Here is a 20,544-nt window from a genome sequence, read left to right on the forward strand (position 1 = left end):
AGTTTATAAAAGTAAACCATTATAGATCAAAGTACGGTCTTCTACACTGAGCATTGGCTCACACTGAGCAATAAAAACCTCAAACATTACTAAACCATTCAAACGGGAAAACTAACAGTCCAAAAGAGGGGCAAATGATACCAGAGGGACAGTCAAACTCACAAGTCGAAAATAAACTGACAAAATATTGGCTAACAAAGAACAGACAAACAGACAAATAATAGTACACAAGACACAACACAGAAAACTAAAAACTAAGCAACATGAACCCCACCAAAAACTGGGGGTGATCTCAGGTGTTTCGGAAGGGTAAGCAGATCCTGCTCCACATGTGGCACCTGTCGTGTTGCTCATATTATTACCAACCCGGTAATTAGTCTAATTCGTTAGATCACATTCGTGAAAAGGGAAGGGGCTGTAGTTGCGACATAAGGAACATATCCGATATCATCTACATAAAAAACGAGAAACGAGATACACTTATGAACCACATCAACAAACGACAACTACTGAACATCAGATTCCTGACCTAGGACATGTGCAAACAATTGCAGCGGGTTAAACGTTTAATGATACCAATCTTCACCCTTTTCTGAAACAATAGTGTAACATCACAACATAGAAAGACACACTTATAATTATTGTTTTTGTTTACATGCTTATTTTTCTTCCAGTACAGCCTCGTCGTTATATACGTCGTACACACTATTAAGATAAACATCTAAACAACAAAAGAAATAATTGATCAGTAGACATAACTGTTACTATAGAATGTAACCGGTTGTAATCCAAAAGAAAAAAACCAAGAGAAAACATACATGTTAAATATTTGTCGTCTAGTTCAGATACTTGTTTTTAAGATTGTCGTAGGCGAAAGCGTCACGAGACATAAAGATAGAATGATTAAACATTGATCAATTACAAAACAAAATCATGTAAGTTAAACGAAGTCATGATTCAATTCACAAATAAAAAATAGGTAGACTTTATACATTACCACAGCAACAAGTAGAAACTGCGTAATAAAAATAACTCATTCATACTTAATCATTAGATCATGTGCACAAAGGTTTTTGAAGGTAACAAACACGCAAATAGGCGATCTCACGGATTTTAATGGAAATTTGCATCCAACTAGAGCAAGATAAACTGCATATTAATAAGGATATATGAAAATGTAATGTATATATGAAGTCCACATACTATTTAGAATATACTTAAATATCGCAAATTTTGTTAAATAGTAATTTTGACTTAAAACCAACGATGCCACTGAAATTTCTATTTAATTAGTTAATATATGTCATAGGGCTAAAAGGCAATAGTTTTAACGTCATGTCGTGAAACTATTGTGTATTGAAACATTTTTTTCTTTAAATGTTACATACATACACTTATATGATTTATATAGCAAAAAAAAAAAAAAAAAAAAGGAATTTGTGATCCCACAAATTGGAAATCAATATAATGCTAATCATTTAGTGACAATAACATATCTATTCAAACAAAAGTTTACAAGACAAAGTTTTGAGAACAAGTGTTTTGTAAAAATCGCACCGTCAGTTTCACTCGACAAATGATTTTTGAATTTCCTCTTCGTATCTGCTGCATGTTTCGACCTGAATAAAGCCACTCTATTCAATTTATCTCATTAGATAGAGTCTCATGCTTTCTGTATACGATATCCATATTTTCCGCTCTTCATCCAGTTTGACATTTTATTTCAGGACCTCCCAATCAAATCAATTGTTATTTTCATATTGCCCGGACATAAGTGAAATACTTGCCAATGGACATCTTACCCGGAACATGCGTGAAATACTTGCCAATGGACATAATGCCCGGAACATGCTTGAAATACTTCCCAATGGACATAATGCATGGAACATGCTTGAAATACTTGCCAATGGACATAATGCAAACAATAATCAATCAACCTTTATATCGTTCAAAACTTTTATTGGATCCTTGAGAAAAATATGAGAAATTTTCACCTAAGGAGTGCTTGTCCTAAAAAGTATGTCTGGTGAATAATTAACACTACAAATGCTAAAAAAGTCACAAATTCAACACTTTTTATTTCATTTCTGTGTCTAATATAACAAATATTTGTCTCAAATAATAAGAGGTTATATCAGAGGTTACTTTACCTTTTTTTTAAACATTGAAGCAGTTAATAACTCAAAATCACCTAACCTCTAGAAAAGCTTTTTTTGTCAATACAAGGACAGATTGTCAAATATTTAACTACACATACAGATATAGTAAGAGTTTTGTGTGTCATATTGTAAGGAAGGTAACTCTTGGTCCGAAAATATTGCAGGATATCAGTAACGACGGAGAGTATCGTAGCCTGATTTTAATCAAACTGTTAATATAAGAAAATATAAGGAAACTTTATACTGATATTTATAAAAACTGGCTACTTCATAAATCTTACTAATTTTGACAATTAACATTAGGCAAATTTTAGGTTGTGTCCATTCAAAAACTTATCTATTTAATTCATTTAGTATAAATATTTCTGTGCATATGACTGCTTCAGTTTGCAGTAAAAACATTTCTATGAACTAACACGAATAACCCAGTCGTCATATATCACTCACTTCGATCACTACACTACTGGAGGTCATCGACCACAAGGGGCGCTGTAATTATTCGAGTTAATTTTCCAGAAAAGTTGCGAATAAAATTTATTAGTGACGAATAGTTTTAAAATTCGTCAGCAACGTCAAATATATAATATTATATTGGACACATTAAAACTGAGAAAATCACATGAATTCCCAAAGGAGCTAGACAGGTGCGTTGACAGGAAAACATATCCTGCTATGACTATATCACCCGTCATGCGAATCTACACTCATAAATAAGATCAGATGCACTGGAAGTTGCATTTAATAAATAATCATACGAAATTAGGTGATATACTATTTAATAATAATACCAGGTTTTAAATTTTATATAAGCGCTAATAAATGTATTGTCCTAATTCAGAGTTGAAAACACCCATCATAACCAAATTTACAGATTAAAGATTAGAAATTGCTCTCAATCTTTTCCCAGTTTTTTTGGTTATTTTATTATTAAGCTTTTCTAACTTCTAACAGGTTGACATTTACTTCATACATAAAACCAAATGTACAAACATGTATGCGGTAACTCACATAAATCCACCGCTAAGAGCATCGTGTACATTAAATTTACAATGATATATACAATACAATGGTGCGTAAAATTATATACATTTGTAGTTGATCAAACCATGGAAGTTCTATATTGTCTATATATATATAGTACTCCCATAATCATTCTAACCAACTTATCTGAAGTTAATACATTTTAGTATGCAAACCATACAAATTTAAAATGTAACCATTGATCAATCAAGTCTTTGAGAATCATCTTCAGATAACTTCCCCTTTTTCATCAATGAACTTTCATTTATTTTTAAAAAATCCAATACAACGAAATCTAAACATATCCTTGCCATTTTACACAAGCAAAACACACACATATATATTTATATACATATACATTATAATTTGTCAATAAAATCTTGAGAGATACAAAACCGCACCCGAATAATCCAAACTTGTTTTGTTTTACATAAATAATATCTCCAAAAGAGTCATCCACAAAGATATATCATGTTGTAAGGGTACAGTTACAGAGAGAACTTGTTGCATCCGATGCTGATGGTTTGAACTGAATTACGACTACGGTGTAGGTAACGATACTGGAAGCAAACTGAAAAAAAATAAAATTTATTTCTTATAATTATGAATAAATATGGAGCCGCTTTTGCCAATCTGACATATTGACAATCTATTTTCATCTATTCCTACGCATGCTCATTTTTTTTTGTCGCGTGATAAATTATTTCACTTTTGTACAAAATAATTTTTCTGAAGACCAAATTTTCATCATGTCTTGGGCAAAATTATTTTGTCAGGCCGGGAGAAACGCTATACCTTTAGAATATGTTTATTTTAATAAGGTAAGATGGGATAAGATGGGATAAGACATTTTTATTCCAATTAAAGCCGGTCGACGAAAAGCACAGTAATTTATTACAATGATTTTAATAGTGACACAATTTGATAATCATATATGAATTTGAATGATATGCTTCACTACAAGCTTTGGTATTTTTAGTTTAAATTTTGTAGAGACTACAACACAAAAAAAAGTATTTGAGGGTCAGCATTCAGTGTTCAACAATGTTAAATAATGTTATTATTTCACTTTGTAAACAAAGCCGTTATTATTCAAATATAACATGTGGGCCTGTGCAACTACTTCACTTTTAAATCTGTAATCTTTGTGTTTGCAGGACTATGGCCGGAATATAGATAACATGAAATTATAACAAGTAATTGTAGTGGTATTTCCCAAAACGTATATACATGTCATTTTTATACTTCACAGAGACCCCTGCTATATTCCTGCAATATCTATAAGTACTTACAGCAAAGATGGTAGGTTTGTCTATCGTAAACAATCCAAATGACAAAATATACAAGTACTTACAGCAATGATGGTTGGTTTGTCTATCGTAAACAATCCAAATGCAGTAAAACCAATTTGATTCGCAGTTAGTTTGGACAGAAATACATTCAGCTAAAGTAAAAAATAATACTAACTGTCAACTGCATGCTTACTTGAAATACCTCATCTACATATAAGCTGACAACCTGAAGTATTATTTGATCATTGCTTACATAATTAAAAGAATTACTTTTAAATTACTTTTGTCACTGAAAGTTCGTTTAAATATATTGGAGGTTTTCTTAGTTTTTGTTTCGACACAGTTGATAAACAACATTCTAAATATAGTAAACGATTGGAAAATCTTCGTATTTCGATCAAATAAAATACGGCAAACAAATAAATAAACTTTGTGCAATTTATAATTTAATGTAACTGAAGATAAAAGCTTTCTAAATTGTTTACAGTACATAGAGTACATACAGTAATATATATTGCTTCCACGTGCTCATGTGTTTGAAAAGTAATAAATTGTGGGCAACCTGTTTTCTGATAAATAATGATCGAACTGATCAATATTTTTGTTCATACTCTACTGGATTATAAGTAATGATGGTTTGATATTCTGTATACATAAATTTATCTTTTTTCAACTGTTCCAAGCAACTCAGTGCTTGTTAAAAAGTTAACAATCTTAATATTTGTATTTATATGAAAATTTTAAAGAGTGTTAGGATGAGCATATCTTGCGTTCATAACACAATGGTTTACGTTTTTAATTTTTATTTTAAAGAAGAAACAGAGGATTTAGGGACCGTTCAATATTTATCAGATGGATGGGCCAGTGCAAAATGGGGTGGGGCAAGCACTTTTTTTTGTGGAAATATTTGGATGGGCAAGAACTTTTTTTAAAATATTTAGTGGATGGGCCAGAACATATTTTATAGGAAAAATTTTGCTATCAATTTTATTGGTTTGTAGGATATTTCTTTTGCGGGCACTCAAAACATGTATCAACAATTTGGTAGCTTGGCTCATTTCTGTCAATTTTAAGAATCTAATTAAGGAATAAAAAGCTAGAATTTTTTGTTCAGACTATCTTTTAAATTATTTTGACCTTATAGAATACCAAATTGTTTAATAGTTTGGTGTATTGTGGTAAAATTTATGGATTTAAGTAATAGGTAAGAAAAAAAAGCACAAATTTTTAGATAAGGCTAAATTCAGATAGTGAACTTTAAATTTTTTTCTAAATTTTTCAAATCAACTTGGATTTTCCTAAAACTCTACAGTTATCTCATTTATATATTGATCTTATAGAAAGCCAGGTTGCACGGTAGTTAGGTGTATTGCTGTTAAATTTATAGATTTAATTAATAGGTAAGAAAAAAAAAGTTCAAATTTTAAGTTTAGGCTGAATCTAGATAGTCATCTTTGATTTTTTTTATAATTTTTTTAAATCAACATGGACTCTTATAAAACTCTACAGCTATTTCATTTAAATATTGATCTAACAGAATGCCAGGTTGATTGGTAGTTTGGTGTATTGCTGTCATTCTTATGGATTTAATAAAAAGGTTAAAAAAAAAAGCTCAAATTTTCAGTTTAAGCTAAATCCAGATAGTCATCTTTAAAAATTTTTATAACTTTTTCAAATCAACATGGATTTTCATAAAACTTTACAGCTATTTCATTTATATATTGATCTTATAGAATGCCTAAATGTTTGGTAGTTTGGTGTGTTTCTGTCATTCTTATGGATTTAATAAAAAGGTTTAAGAAAAAGCTTAAATTTTCAGTTTTTGGTTATTTCAAGATAGTCATCTTTAATTTTTTTCATAACTTTTTCAAATCAACTTGCATTTTCATAAAAATCTACTGCTATATCATTTTTATATTGATCTTACTGAATGCCAGGCTGTTTAGTACTTTGATTTTTTGCTGTCATTTTATGGATTTAGTTAATAGGTTGAAAAAAAGCTACAATTTTAAGTTTAGACTAAGTTCAGATGGTCACCTTTCATTTTTTTTTATAACTTTTTCAAATCAACTTAGATTTTCATAAAACTGTACAGCTATCTCATTTATATATTGATCTTAAAGAATGCCAGGTTGTTTTATAGTTTTGTGTTAAGCTGTCAAATTTAGGGAATTAATTAATAGGCGAAAAAGGCTGCATCATTTAAGTCAAAAACATGTCTGCCTATATTTGCTAAAAAAGACCATATTAAATTTCTTTTTTGAAAAGTAGAATAGATAAAGGGACATTGATATTTGAACTATAAACATGTTCTGTTATTAGGACAATAATTAGTAATTCAGTATATGATAATATGTTTACTAGTCCAAGAGTTATTGTCCCTTAATTTAAATTATTTCCTTTATTTTAAATCAATATTGTATTTGAGGCTGTACATATAAAATCAAATCTGTACATGTATATTCATATTGGTTTCGAAAATCAATAAAATGTATGGTTCTGATACACACATAGATATATACATATAGAATTAACTAGCACATTTTAAATTTTGTATAAAGTCTATTCTTTGATTTCAAGATATAAAAATTTAAAAACTTAAAAATAGAAAAAGAACCTAAATCATTTTTGATTGTCTTTATAGATTTTTTTAGATGGGCAAGGACTTTTTTTCAGAATTTAAAAGGATGGGCAATAACTTTTTTAATGAAACAACATTAAGAATGCACCGGCCCATCCATCTGATAAATATTGAAAGGTCCCTTAGCTATGGTACTTTGAATGATTTATTAACCAAATAATTTATATGATTTCAAGATAGAGATCAACATTTATATTCCAGCTAACATATATCAATGAAAGTTTGTTTTATAGGTTACCGTAACTCAAGTAATTCATTGTGTATCTGAAACCTTAAACATACAACTAAGTGTTCACAATAACGAAGTCGTAAATCTGTATTTTTACTGTCTGTCGTTGTTATCCCATCGTTTCTTTTCAAATATTTCGCCGTAAACAAAATGATATCACGTCAATGAGACTGCAACACAACATCACATAAAACTAACTATAGTTTTCGGTAATTTAGATTTTTTGTTGTTTTAGTTTTGTCTCTGAAAAAAAATTAACAATTATTTGTTTGTTATTTTTTTTTTACATGACGTATATGTTAGTTAATTCTCAAATCGATATCCCTTTGTAGAATAAAGTTTAAGAAGTTGTTCTTTTTCACTTCTTATACGTTGTCAAATCGATTGAAAAAGATCTAATATAAATGATAGATTTTTGGAAAGAACATATTTTCAGGGCCGACAAAAACAGTGATAATTCTCTGTATTATTCTAATTCGAAATAATTACCTGGTGACATTGAACTGGTCCCATCACGTTCATATCAATTCCATAAACATGTTCCAGTGCTGCATGTGCCTTTAACAAGAAAACCAGGTAAAATCAGTATACATTATTTTATAAAAGTAAAAATACTTTAAGGTGGATGTAAGGTGACGTATCAATGATACATAAAACATATTAAAATAAGACAAGACATGTCAGTTCCGATTTAAATTATCTTAAGGACGTTTTGATGCTGTCTTGTGCTATTTGCGGAAATGACCCATTCACCAATGGGTACGAATTGTGCACGACTACTGTCCGACTTGTTAATGCAGTGGCGTAGCCAGGGTTGAAATGATGTGGATGCCTTCGCCGAAATTTTTTTAAACTTTTTTTATGCAGAAAATTATATTTTTTTTTCAGACATTGTTCCTGTAAGCACATGTACTCCCTTTGAATCCGACACTGGTTAGATTTTTGTTTAATTTCAAAATACCCACCAATTCATATAATTATATTTCAAACAAAATTTTAATGTTTTCTCGAAATTTAAATTGAATGTAATTCATAATTTATTTATTTGATGTAAAAAATTTCCCACCAATCTTATATTTGACATCTCATAAACGGCCCCATCACAGCGGCACTTCTGTATAAAGGAACTAAAGTGATCCCCTTTCCTAGCATTTCTCAAAAAACGGCCTATCACAGCTTCACTTCGGAATACAGGAACTGAAGTGACTCCATTAACGCGTCGCAGGGGACATCATCGAAATTCCTGGTGTCCGTCCATCCGGTCTGGTTTGCACTCTCATGTGTACAATTCTTGCCAGATTTTTATATCATCAGCAATGACAATTTCGAAAATAAGTCCTAAGCTTTGACCTTTTGAAATATAAATTATAACGGAAATCCCATTGCATTTTCTCTGAAGCTTTTATTTCTTCATTAAAAAATAAAAGGAAAAGGAAAAACATTATTTTTTATTAGTTATTGCCCTTGTTCCTTGGTTACATAAAATAAGTGCAATACAGGGAACATAGAAACTTTGTTCTTTTATTGAAAATAAAATTAATATGTGGACCTAGATAGAAAATGGAATTAACTGATAAGCCTAGGAATGATCACACTCTACATGCCAAGAAATTGCCTCCGTTGAAATTCTGCAAATATCCCATAGAGCAAATTACATGGATGATTAATATTGACCATTTGGTATATGGCCGTGTTCTAAGCGACACGTACATGAAGGTCATAAATTAATTTCTTGAATGAAATCAAATCTTTAGCTACTAATGACTGCCGTAGGAGTCGACCGGAATTTTTAGCGAGGATTTCTTGGCATGTTATAGATTAGTTTTTTTTCACGTCGTCTTTCATGTCACAGGAAACGATATCAGGATATGGTGGTTTATATTAGTTGTCAGTTATGTTGTCAGTTGTAGAAGCCATCGCTCCGCTAGGCTCAATTTCAGATGAAACATGTCCGAGGATCTGTGCATCGTCCTCTGCACTTGCCGTAGCCGACGACGTAATCTTTTTACGAAAAAAAACTAGAGGCTCTCAAGAGCCTGTGTCGCTCACCTGTTACTGTATTTACTGATGTCAGCCATCTTGGTTGGTAGGCCGGGTCATTAGACACTTTTTTAAAATAGATACCCTAGTAATGATTGTGGCCAAGTTTTGTTAAATTTGGCCCACAGTTTTAGAAAAGAAGTTATAAAAATGACGAAAAGTTGTTCAATATTGACTATAAAGGACAATAACTCCTTAAGGAGTTCTCTGACAATTTTGGTCAAGTTGACTTATTTGTAGATCTTACTTTGCTGAACATTATTGCTGTTTACAGTTTATCTCTATCTATGATAGTATTCAAGATAATAACCAAAAACTGCAAAATTTCCTTAAAATTACCAATTTTAGGGCAGCAACCCAACAACGGGTTGTAGGATCATATGAAAATTTCTGAGGGAATATTTCTTATTCTGATGGACATTTAAATCTTGAAAGATTTGCTCTAAATGTCTTTGTTTCAAAGACATAAAGCAAAAACTGCATTTTACCACTATGTTCTAATTTTAGCCATGTCGGCAATTTTGTTTAGTAGGCTGGGTCATCGGACACATTTTTTAAACTATAAACCACAATTATGATTGTGGCCAAGTTAGATTAAATTTGGCCTAGTAGTTTCAGAGAAGAATATTTTTTGTACAAGTTACCAAAAATGACGAAAAAGTTGTTAAAATTAACTATAAAGGGCAATAACTCCTTAAGAGGTTGACTGACAATTTTGGTCATGTTGACTTATTTGTAGGTCTTATTTTGCTGAACATTATTACTGTTAACAGTTTAATTCTATCTATAATAGTATTCAAGATAATAACCAAAAACTGCAAAATTTCCTAAAAATTACCAATGCAGGGGCAGCAACCCAACAACAGGTTGTCCGATTCGTCTGAAAATTTCAGTGCAGATAGATGTTGACCTGATCAACAATTTTACCCCGTCAGATTTGCTCTAAATGCTTTGGTTTTAAAGATATAAGCCAAAATATACATTTTACCCCTCTGTTCTATTTTTAGCCATGGCGGCCATCTTGGTTTGATGACCAGGTCATCGGACACATTTTTAAAACTAGATACCCCAAGGATGATTGTGGCCAAGTTTGGTTAAATTTGGCCCAGTAGTTTCAGAGGAGAAGATTTTTGTAAAAGTTTACGGACGCCGGACGACGGACGCCACGTGATGGGAAAAGCTCACTCGACCCTTCAGGTCAGGTGAGCTAAAAATCGAGAACACTTTCCTCCGATTTATCCATCTTGTTTTATTACATGAACTAAATTATCCTTAATAAAAGACCACGTATACTTCATCGGAAATAATTGGATGTTATCCTCATATCCTAACCCTTGTTACCTCCGAGTTTAACTGCTGCGATCATATCTTTATTTATAATTTTTTCCTGTCAAAATGATGTGGATGCTTGAGCATCTGAGCATACATGCAAGCTACGCCACTGTAATGTACTCATATATGAAGCAAAATGTATACAAAGGCAAAAAAAACCCAAAAAAACCCATCTTGTACAGTTCCATAACCCACATTTCAGTGAGTGCTTGCATCTCGTATATCCCAGTAACCCGAGACTTAAAGATATATGGCACTAAGGTATGTTGCATATTTTTTCTTTTGACCTCAAACAAGGTTAAATGGCAAACGATATGAATTGATCTTAAAAACTTTCCTCAATTGTCAAATTCCCATTTCTAGGATGTATCGTACTCTTTTCCAAATCGTATACATCTAGAGCTTTTTATATATGGGAATTGATACTTTACGCTCGTGCATGTTTACAATATACAGACTTCATCACCAGGAGTGTGCTCCTTAAAAAAAGCTGTTTCAAGAGAGTTGTGAGGAAGAACGACTAAAATCGACACTACACGGGTCGCCACTAAAAATTGGTTAGCCGTTACGATACGTCTCTGTCTCAAAGCACTAGCGGCATGTTTTCGCAGTCTTAGATTCTTTGAAGTCAATAAAATCGTATTATCGTAATTTTATCATGTGCGTCTTATAATTCCCGATTATGACATTTTGATCCATATATGGCAGGAGACGCTAACTCTGTCAACACCCATTTATCTTCTTTTGAAGTTAATGAAATTCCTTCAGTTTTTGTTTTTTGACTTTTTGTCAATTTATTTATCTATATTACTGTTGTTTAAATTAATGGAGGTGGGAAAAAATATGCATAACCCTTTAACACTTAATTAACCATACTGCATTGTTTGTCTTTACAAAGTCAGGCTATTTTATATGCGTTTAAAGTAGAATTTAGATCTTAAATTACACAGTAATTTTTAATAAAACATATAGTATAAAACCCTGGAAGGATTTGCTAGTTAATACCTCATAGATTACATTTACTTTCATCTTGCAATAGTGTTAAAACATTTGACTTTTCTACACTTTACACAAGTATTCCCCATTCCAAACCAAAAGACAAATTGTAAGAGTTGTTTCATCAAAAAAGAATGGCCAACGTAGATACAAGTATCTTGTCTTAAGGGAGGATAAATCCTGCTTTGTAAAGAATCACTCTGATTCAAATAAATTGAATTCGCTCAAACTGACATTATCAAGATGCTTGATTTCTTGATTTACAACATATTTGTAACGCTTGGAGGACGTGTTTTTCAACAGACTGTCAGAATTCAAATAGGAACCAATTATGCCCATCTTCTTGCCGACTTGTTCCTTTATAATTATGAGGTTAACATCATCCATGAACTTTTAGGGAGAAAGATAAGAAGTTATCAATATACTTTAACTTTACTTTCCGCTATATAGATGATGTTCTCTCATTTGGCGACTATGTTGAACGCATCTATTTTCATCGATCTAAAGATAAAGGATACAACAGATACAGTCAAGTCTGCCTCATATCTTGACCTACATCTAGAAATTGACAATGAAATTGAAATTGAAAACAAAACTTTACGACAAAAGAGATTCAGCTTTCCATTTCTATGTTGCAACATTCCAGCAGCGCCTGCATACGGAGTATATCTCTCCCAATTGAAACGATATTCCCGGGCTTGTATTTCCTATCATGGTTTTCATGAGAGAGGGTTGCTGCTCACAAGGAAGCCATTAAAGCAAGAGTTTCAAATGATGTAGTTGAAATCATCCCGTCATAAATTTTACTGACGCCATCGCAAGTTGGTCGACCGTTATGGAATATCCGTTTCACAGATGATATCGGATATGTTCCAGATGTTGTAACTACAATCCCCTTCCCTTTTCACGAATGTGACCTACTGAATTAGACTATTTACCGGGTTTGTAATAACATGAGCAACACGATGGTGGCACATGTGAAGCAGAATCTGCTCATCCTTCCGGAGCACCTGAGACCCCCCCCCCCCCCGATTTTGGAGGGGTTCGTGTTGCTTATTTGTCTGTTTGTCTTTTTCTGTTCAATTTAGTCATGGGGTTGTCAGTTTATTTTCGATCTATGAGTGTGACTGTCCCTCTGGTATCTTTCGCCCCTCTTTTATAAGAAATTTAAATTTTAATCTGAACTGTTTAAGAAAGACTACTCAAATGCCAATTTTTTCTTTAAGAAATATTTGTAACTTTTCTTAGACCTGAATAAAAATTGTGTGAGAAGCAAATGCTAATCAGGAATATGTATTACTTAAGTACTTAAATCAAAATATAGTAAAATTTTAAACCTCTGTCTTTGTGTTGTAATGTACATGAGAGCGAGGCTTTCGAAAGTCAAAATTAAAAAAAATGTAAGGCTATTTTTGAGGAGTCAAGTTGTTGGGCATTTGTATTGTCTAATATATTTTATTTATTATCCTTATAATGTATAATAAATTAGTTTAAAATGAAATTTAAACAGATTTTAAAATTTAAAAAAGCACTGAACGTTAATAGACTTAAGGCATTATAATTACCGTTAAACTTTTATTAATTTCAATAATTCAGATTTTACCTTCTATCTCAATTTCCAAATCGCTTGAAAAAGTTAAGCACTATTAATAAAATGACAACACGAGAGATAACAATTTAAACTTAAAAAAAATGTGATGAGAGTATTTAGTTGTAATTTATTTAAGAAAAATATTCGTTCTTACCTCATGGTTAACGAAACCTCCTCCAAGAAAAACTACCATCATCTGTATGATACTGAGGCATGCTGACCATAACGTGGCTATAAACGAGAACACGTCAATGGATTCAAACAGGAGGAAATACAGAGTAAAAATTATCAACGGGATCACTGTACCAATAGATGACATTACATACATAGAAAATACTTTGTCGGCTTGAAAAAGTAATCTTGACATATGCTCATGCTGCATACGGGTCGTTTCAATGTCACCTTTAAATTTTCCATCTTCAAAACATTTCTTAAAACTCCTGTTGAAATGTCTAAACTTTTTTGTTAGAACAAGAGATACCACGAAAAATGAAGCCACGATCAAATACCATGTAGACGTGAAGTAAAAGTATGTTACCAGGAATGCAATGCGAACAATAATTCCTACTCCGAAGCTGACTTCTCCAAACGGCCCGCCAACATTTCCGGCTGCTAGAAAATAAGAACCAAGTCCAGTAAACGTGAACGCAATCAACATCCATATGACGTACAGAACTGTCGCACCTATTGCACATTTTCTTATGAAATAATAGTTAGTAAAGTTGATAGATTTGGCAACATCGTCAAACTGGACACAAAAGACTTTAAGGTGTTTGCAGACGAAAAAGTTACAAACTGCACAATAGGCAATTTGCAGAAACCACATAGAAGTGATAATTTGGTTACAGACTATACCATTAAACTGTGTGACGCTAACAAATGCTGTTAACGAGAGCGCTAAATTGTACCATAAAATCAAAATCACAACAATCGAATAAACTGTATATACTCTTCCAGAACAAGATCTAATCCTCACACGAGCTGGAGATATTTCGTTATTATCCGAATCCGTATTTCCTCCTCCTAACAACGGTATTCCGGGTAGAAGACCAGCTATCTTTAAACACCATAACAAAGGCTTTATTGACTGACTAAACGAATGTTGGTTTACCCATGCCATTTTGCGAGGTATTAAATCTATGGATGTTCTCGCCAATGTAAACGGGTAAATCTTGCTTGGCATTTTAATGGCATCTGGAAAATGGTTTATACGAACTAATATGATTATTTATACTAAACGTTTATGAATTCGTTTAATGATGACTGCATGTGCAGATTGGCTTCTGATTTCCTACTTCACCCGAACCTGATATAATACAAATCACATTGAAATAATATGATGGATTATAAACAAATAGAACTGTATGGTACATGTTTACAAAGACAGTTTACTATTACAATGGGTCAGTTTATCGCCACAATAAGCAAACATATTGTTTTCAATTAATCCGTAACGTAAATATTGAATCATGCTTAAAGAACATTTTTAAGAGTAAAACGATACATTTTCAAACTTTAGAAACATAAACTGTACCAATGTAACATGTTACTGGAAACTTGACATGGTGCATGCAAAAGCACGTTTAACCTGCCATCATTATGTAACGATTTAAATTCTAAATTCAGGACTTTGTTTTTTTATAAATGCTTAATCATTCATAGTCTACTAAAATCATAATTCAAACATATTTTTAAGATTAATTTACACGAAACAATGTTGTAGTCAACATATCATTTCACTATATGTACAGACATTGCTTTCAAATAAGCATGTCAAACCTTGTATTGACATTGACATTATTCAGAAAACACAAAGTTATTTATTGTCGCATTCATTATCCACGATTAAAAGTTCACCATGCAGACTCATCACAAAGAAATAACCTTTGCAGGAAACATACAAACAGAATCCTTTGTTGAAATGGAAATGGTAATTAATTAACTCTTTATTAATAAAAAGCATTTCTTCTTCTTTTCGGCGGAATTCAAATTATTTTCTTCTTCTTCGGAATACGGAAGTCCACCCTATTTGCAGGGTCACCGCATTAAAAATATGCTAGTTTTAGTTTGTTACCCCGATTTAGTTTTTTGTCCATGGATTTATGAGTTTTTAACAGCGGTATACTGCTGTTGCCTTTATTTAGACAATTTTTAAAAATGCATATTTTTTATAAAATATTAAAATTTCATTAGGTTTAAATATGTAACTTTGTTTTTATTAAAACAAAATAATAAGGATAAAAGGTAAAATTTGTACCTCTACTGATCACACTGCCATGAGCTTAAAACATTAGATTTTAAAATTCAAAAAAATGGATTAAACTTAAAATTAATCAGTTTAAAAATGCCCACTTGTTAAAAGATAAAAATATGTGATAAGATTTATTTATGTCAGTGATGATAAAAAGTTAACAATCACACGAGGTTCAGTTCTTCTTTAGATGTTTCATTAAAATTTAAAAACTCATTAACTCATGTTGTTAATTTATTTAAACATGTATTATTATTGATGTTAAAAATAGAACATTTAGGGTTATTTTAGATGTTATTTATCATACAGCAACAGGTTTAATTCTCTAGTTTTAAGTATTTAAGGGTGGAATGACAAACACAGTTATCATTAATGATCGTGATGATATGTTCTTATTAAGATTTAAAATCTAAATTTTAAATCAGTTATCGGTTGTCACACCATGTTGAAAGCTATTCAAAAGTTCTAATATCGACTGTCATTCAAAGAAAAATAGATGTGCATAGATGAATACTGGCCGCAAAGGAGTGGACATACACAGAAATTGAAAGGATAACTTGGAAGTGATTAATTAGGGATTTTATTACATTCAAACATGTAGAAATAGTTTCAGATTTGAATTAATCATTGATAGCGATAACTTCTTATTTCAAGGGTTAGTCGTTTGATTTATGGCAGATTTCGCTGTGCTTAAAGCACATATTTGCAGTTTGCAGACGTATCTAAATCGTATGATAGCATTAGCCTCTGATTTCCAGGGTTAATACAATGTAGCTTATCTTGAACTTTACCTTTTCATACATGATCTGCCACCTCGAACATATTCGGCGATCATCATACAACATTTTCAAAGAAACATATGCATTTCTATCACTGAATTTTTTGTTTTTGGCCCCAAAATATAGCAGTTTTACAATATAGTTAAAATATAATCTTTAAGCTATTTATTGGAAAAGTCATGCTTGATTACTGAAATCTTCGCAATTTTAGCATTTTAGTTAAATTTTAGACGGTTTCCGTCTGAAATGAAAGTGGCCGCATTCGTGTTCATTCATAATATTGAAATGTAAGTTGTATTTGATGATAATACATAATATATATAAAGGTTGAGGATGAACACGAATGCGGCCACTTTCATTTTTGACAAAAACCATCTGAAAAGTGACGTTTTTAGGCATATTTGATAGATTTTTCATATTTATTTAAAGCTTGAATCGGAGCATTTTAATCACTAAATCAGTTAAAATCTTTCACATAAACTAATCGAATCAATTGAAATAGACACTTAAGTGTTTAAAAAGTGTCTAAAATCTTTGATTAGATGAACTTGAAAATTGAGGCCAAAATCTGCCCTTACCGGACCTACTCCTTTGACCAATATGTAGTCAATCTGTGATCTAGATGTTCCTTGAAAGTATGTTTGATCAGTGGGGTATTCTGCTGGAAGTTTCATTCCATTCTCTTTACAAAATTGTTTGACCAGTTCATCTTGGGAGTCCTTGTAATGTCTAATAAATGAGGCGTTAAAGTCCCCTGCTATAACAATTGAGTGAATTTCTTGATACTTTGATAATTTCTTTAAGAGTGTCTAAGGCTGCTCTATAAGCATCATGTCCACTATCAGTACCTCTAGAAGGAAGATATTCGTTAATAAGTAGGATTTCCAGTTGTAGAAATTTCAATAGCTTGAACTCAGTTGTTTCCAGCTGGAAGTTAAGAAAACATTCAAGACATGGATTTTCTGTACAAGATTGCGATACCACCATGTCCTCTAGGTCGACCAATTGGGGACATTGGTTCATCATCATCAATATGTCTTGAGAAGGTGAGAAAGTCTGAATGATGTTGTTTCAGTTGTTCTTTTTCATAATTAAAAAGCCAGTGTTCTTGCAAAAGTATGATGTCGTGTTTGTCTAAGAGTTCATAAAAGTAATTTTTGAAGCCTTTAATGTTGAAGGAGATGATACGTAGTGGACTTTTTCCAAGGTTACATCATTAGATTCACAGGGGGCGCTATATCTGGATCTAGGAGAATGATTTGTCCTTGGTCTAAAGAAAAGGAGATCCATTTTTTTTAGCCTACTGTGAACAGGATGATTTGGATGCAGTTGAACAGCTTTCGGAAAATTTTCTGAATTCTTTGATTCCTTCATGTTTAACAGCAAAACTGTTTTTACTTTTAGTAGCAGATGAGTCGTTTGATGGGATGAACTTTATGTTTTGATGAGAATCGTGCGGTAAGTTTGAAACTGTAGAATGACGATTCTGTATAGAACTATATTTGGCGCTTCCTCCAAAACATTTTCTATGCGAACAGCAAAACAGTTTTTACTATCTTTTTCCAATTTTTATATTTATCTTCATGAACTTTAATTTTCAAGTCTTCTCTGACAGCAAAACTGTTTTTTTCTATCATTGCTCAGTGTTTTACTTATATCTCCAGTAACTTTAAGTGTCACGTTTGATTCAACATTGCCTTTTCCTTGATTCCTGTATGATTGGTTAAACAAAATTTGTTGAGAAGATGTTTGGTCGACAGCAATACAGTTATTACTATCAGAGGTCGGTAACTGAGTTTCAAGTTCACTTGTTAGAGGAATGAACATTTATCTATCTATTCATAGCAACGATTTAGGTAATGTTGATTCATTTGAAGATTTTGTCTTGCTGCTCATTTTTGTTTTTAAGATATTTATAGGAAAAAAACTTTTTACATTTAGGATCTATTTTAACCATAACAGCCATCTTGGTTGGCAGGTAAGGACATCAAACACATTTTTAAATCTCCATATCCCAATGATTATTGAAGCCTAGTTCGATTAAATTTGGCAGAACATTTTTCTAAAAATTCATAATTAAAACATAAAAAGGCATCCTTTGTATGTAACTATTCCCTCAATTGTTTTATCCCTATAGTAAATCATAGTGTTTACTGAAATTAGATAAGTTGTCGCAACAAGTACACATAATGCCAAATGAGAAATGCAGACTTTCAATTAAGGGACCAATGGAATAACACAATCAAGAAAGGGAAATATACAATAGGAAGGGAAACAGGCTTTCATTATTTTGGGCATGAAGATTAAAATGGGAAATGTTAAAATTAATGTCTCAAAAGGATATTAATCAGTTGGTCTAGATTTTATTTTACAATTAATGTCCCCACTTAACTTTATATTATAAGATAAAACTTATATGATATCATATTTTATAATTATGGCTCATTTATGTATACCAATGATTCCTGGTGGCATAGTTACATCTCTTTACTTATATTAAGGTATGCTTCATTTCTGCTACATTTTTGACAGTAACATCGTCTTTTGAATAATATTTTTTCAGTTACTAAGACCTTGATCTTACAAGTGTCTCTAAAACATTTCCTCGTTTTACATATACCTGACCACATATCAAAATATGGTTGCAGGCCAATGTGTAGTGTTGCACAAATTTTTTACTTTTTTCAAAACTTTCTGACACCAACATCAGCAAGAAGACCTTTCTCTCATTATATGTGTTCATATATCCAAGAAAAGTTGCAAACTCATATCTAGTTTTCAATTTAGAGTCTGGATACAAACCAAGCTCAGTCTAGTATGAGTAACTAATACCTCGTCATTTAAGGAATTGACCTCAAAATTACCCAACTGTATCTTCCACTCACTTTATATGACCATATATCTAAATAAAATTGTAATAATTATTCAATATTTATGCGACAGAGCATTCATAAACCACTTTTCCACACAAATATCAGTCTATTTAGTTATAACAACCTTGACTTACATGCTGATGTCAAATTAATGGATTTTTCCCTTATGATGTGTGACCATACATTTGACTAAAACTGCACTCCAATATCAAGTAAAGCATTTTGAAACCAAAATGACTAATAGACTGACAGACTGAATGAGAAACTGGTAATACAAACTATGTGCCCCATCACTACTTTAAAGCATTAGGTCTAACAATTTAGGGGTTGGTGTCCATTTTTATAATAATCTTCCACAAGATAAACAAGACCACTAATTTCAAGTTGAATTTTCATCTTACTCAATGGTTAAAAGTCTGCAAAATTTCCCTTGACAGGATCTTTCTGAATGCTTTAAAACTATTTGTCTACATTTCTATTTTGATAATGGTGCTAGATTGTTTGTTGACAAATAAGATTTTTCATGACAGTTTTGTCATCATTTTTATTACTTATTATGGCTTACTTTGATAAAAAGAGATTCGATTTTATTTAAATTTTTCCAAACAATGAAAAAAAAAAAGAATGTTGGGAATTTGTATATGAGCATTCTTTTAAAATAATTAGGATATTTCCATATTTTCATCATTTCCTATTTTAAAAACAACAAGATTTTATATTCTTTTTACACATCTTATTAAACTGTTAACTTTATTCAAAGATAATTTCATGCTTCTATCCACCCTTGTTCTTTACAAAATACAACATATCTAGACATGTTTATTTTTCAATTTTTTTTTTTTCAAACTTAACATTATGCTATTTTGGTTTTATTCTCTCACTTTTGATGACAATGTAACTGAACAATCATTTTAATCATGTATCATCTCACAGAACCGGCACTTCCATATGAATTGTTCCAGTCTATATACAAATCTAGATCTTTGTTTGATACACTGGCTTTCACTTGTGGTAAAGCATCCTCAAAATCCTCAAATTTGATTGGTCTAACCTATCAATAAAACAAACATAACTATAAATATGGATAATGTTAGAAACATTTGGAAGCTGTTTTAGTACTTTGTTAATACAACTCATAAAAGCCTGAATCTATAGACATTTAGGTGTAATTTTTGTAAGATTTATTTTCAAGATATGGATGTCCTATTGAACCCTAGTTTTCTCTTATGGATTCAAATAAAAATTTTGTTTTTTTAATTTAGGGATTTGTTACAAAAGATGCCATGGCTTGTCAAAGGCTAATTTAACTACTGGGCCAGGTGAGCATAAAAAGGAAAATAT

General features: G+C 31.6%; 2 protein-coding genes across 4 annotated transcripts in view; both read right to left on the reverse strand.

Moving 5' to 3' along the window:
• Positions 1–1,928: 1,928 nt before the first annotated feature.
• On the reverse strand, positions 1,929–16,499 carry LOC143045888 (uncharacterized). Its single transcript, XM_076218713.1, has 4 exons — positions 13,455–16,499; positions 7,831–7,899; positions 4,534–4,623; positions 1,929–3,750 (listed from the first exon to the last, which is right to left on the reverse strand). The coding sequence occupies exons 1-4, from the start codon at positions 14,481–14,483 to the stop codon at positions 3,649–3,651; spliced, it is 1,290 nt and encodes a 429-aa protein (XP_076074828.1). The 5' UTR covers positions 14,484–16,499; the 3' UTR covers positions 1,929–3,648.
• A 3,510-nt stretch (positions 16,500–20,009) lies between these two features.
• The window catches only part of LOC143045887 (fidgetin-like protein 1), a 28,167-nt gene continuing 27,632 nt past the window's right edge, over positions 20,010–20,544 (reverse strand). For all 3 annotated transcript variants that reach the window (XM_076218711.1, XM_076218710.1, XM_076218709.1), the window contains one exon: positions 20,010–20,254. In XM_076218711.1, the coding sequence (XP_076074826.1) occupies positions 20,126–20,254 (129 nt within the window). In that variant the 3' untranslated portion in view covers positions 20,010–20,125. The remainder of the gene's footprint in view (positions 20,255–20,544) is intronic.

This window comes from Mytilus galloprovincialis, chromosome 9, assembly GCF_965363235.1.
Source record: "Mytilus galloprovincialis chromosome 9, xbMytGall1.hap1.1, whole genome shotgun sequence".
Lineage (NCBI taxonomy): Eukaryota > Metazoa > Mollusca > Bivalvia > Mytilida > Mytilidae > Mytilus > Mytilus galloprovincialis.

Coding starts and splice junctions, on each gene's coding strand:
- LOC143045888 (XM_076218713.1), bottom strand. CDS start 14,483: ATGCCAAGCAAGATTTACCCGTTTACATTGGCGAGAACATCCATAGAT. Junction 7,900..13,454: donor GAGGTTTCGTTAACCATGAG/GTAAGAACGAAT, acceptor TTCTTGTTAAAG/GCACATGCAGCACTGGAACA. Junction 3,751..4,533: donor ACAAACCAACCATCATTGCT/GTAAGTACTTGT, acceptor ATTTTTTTTCAG/TTTGCTTCCAGTATCGTTAC.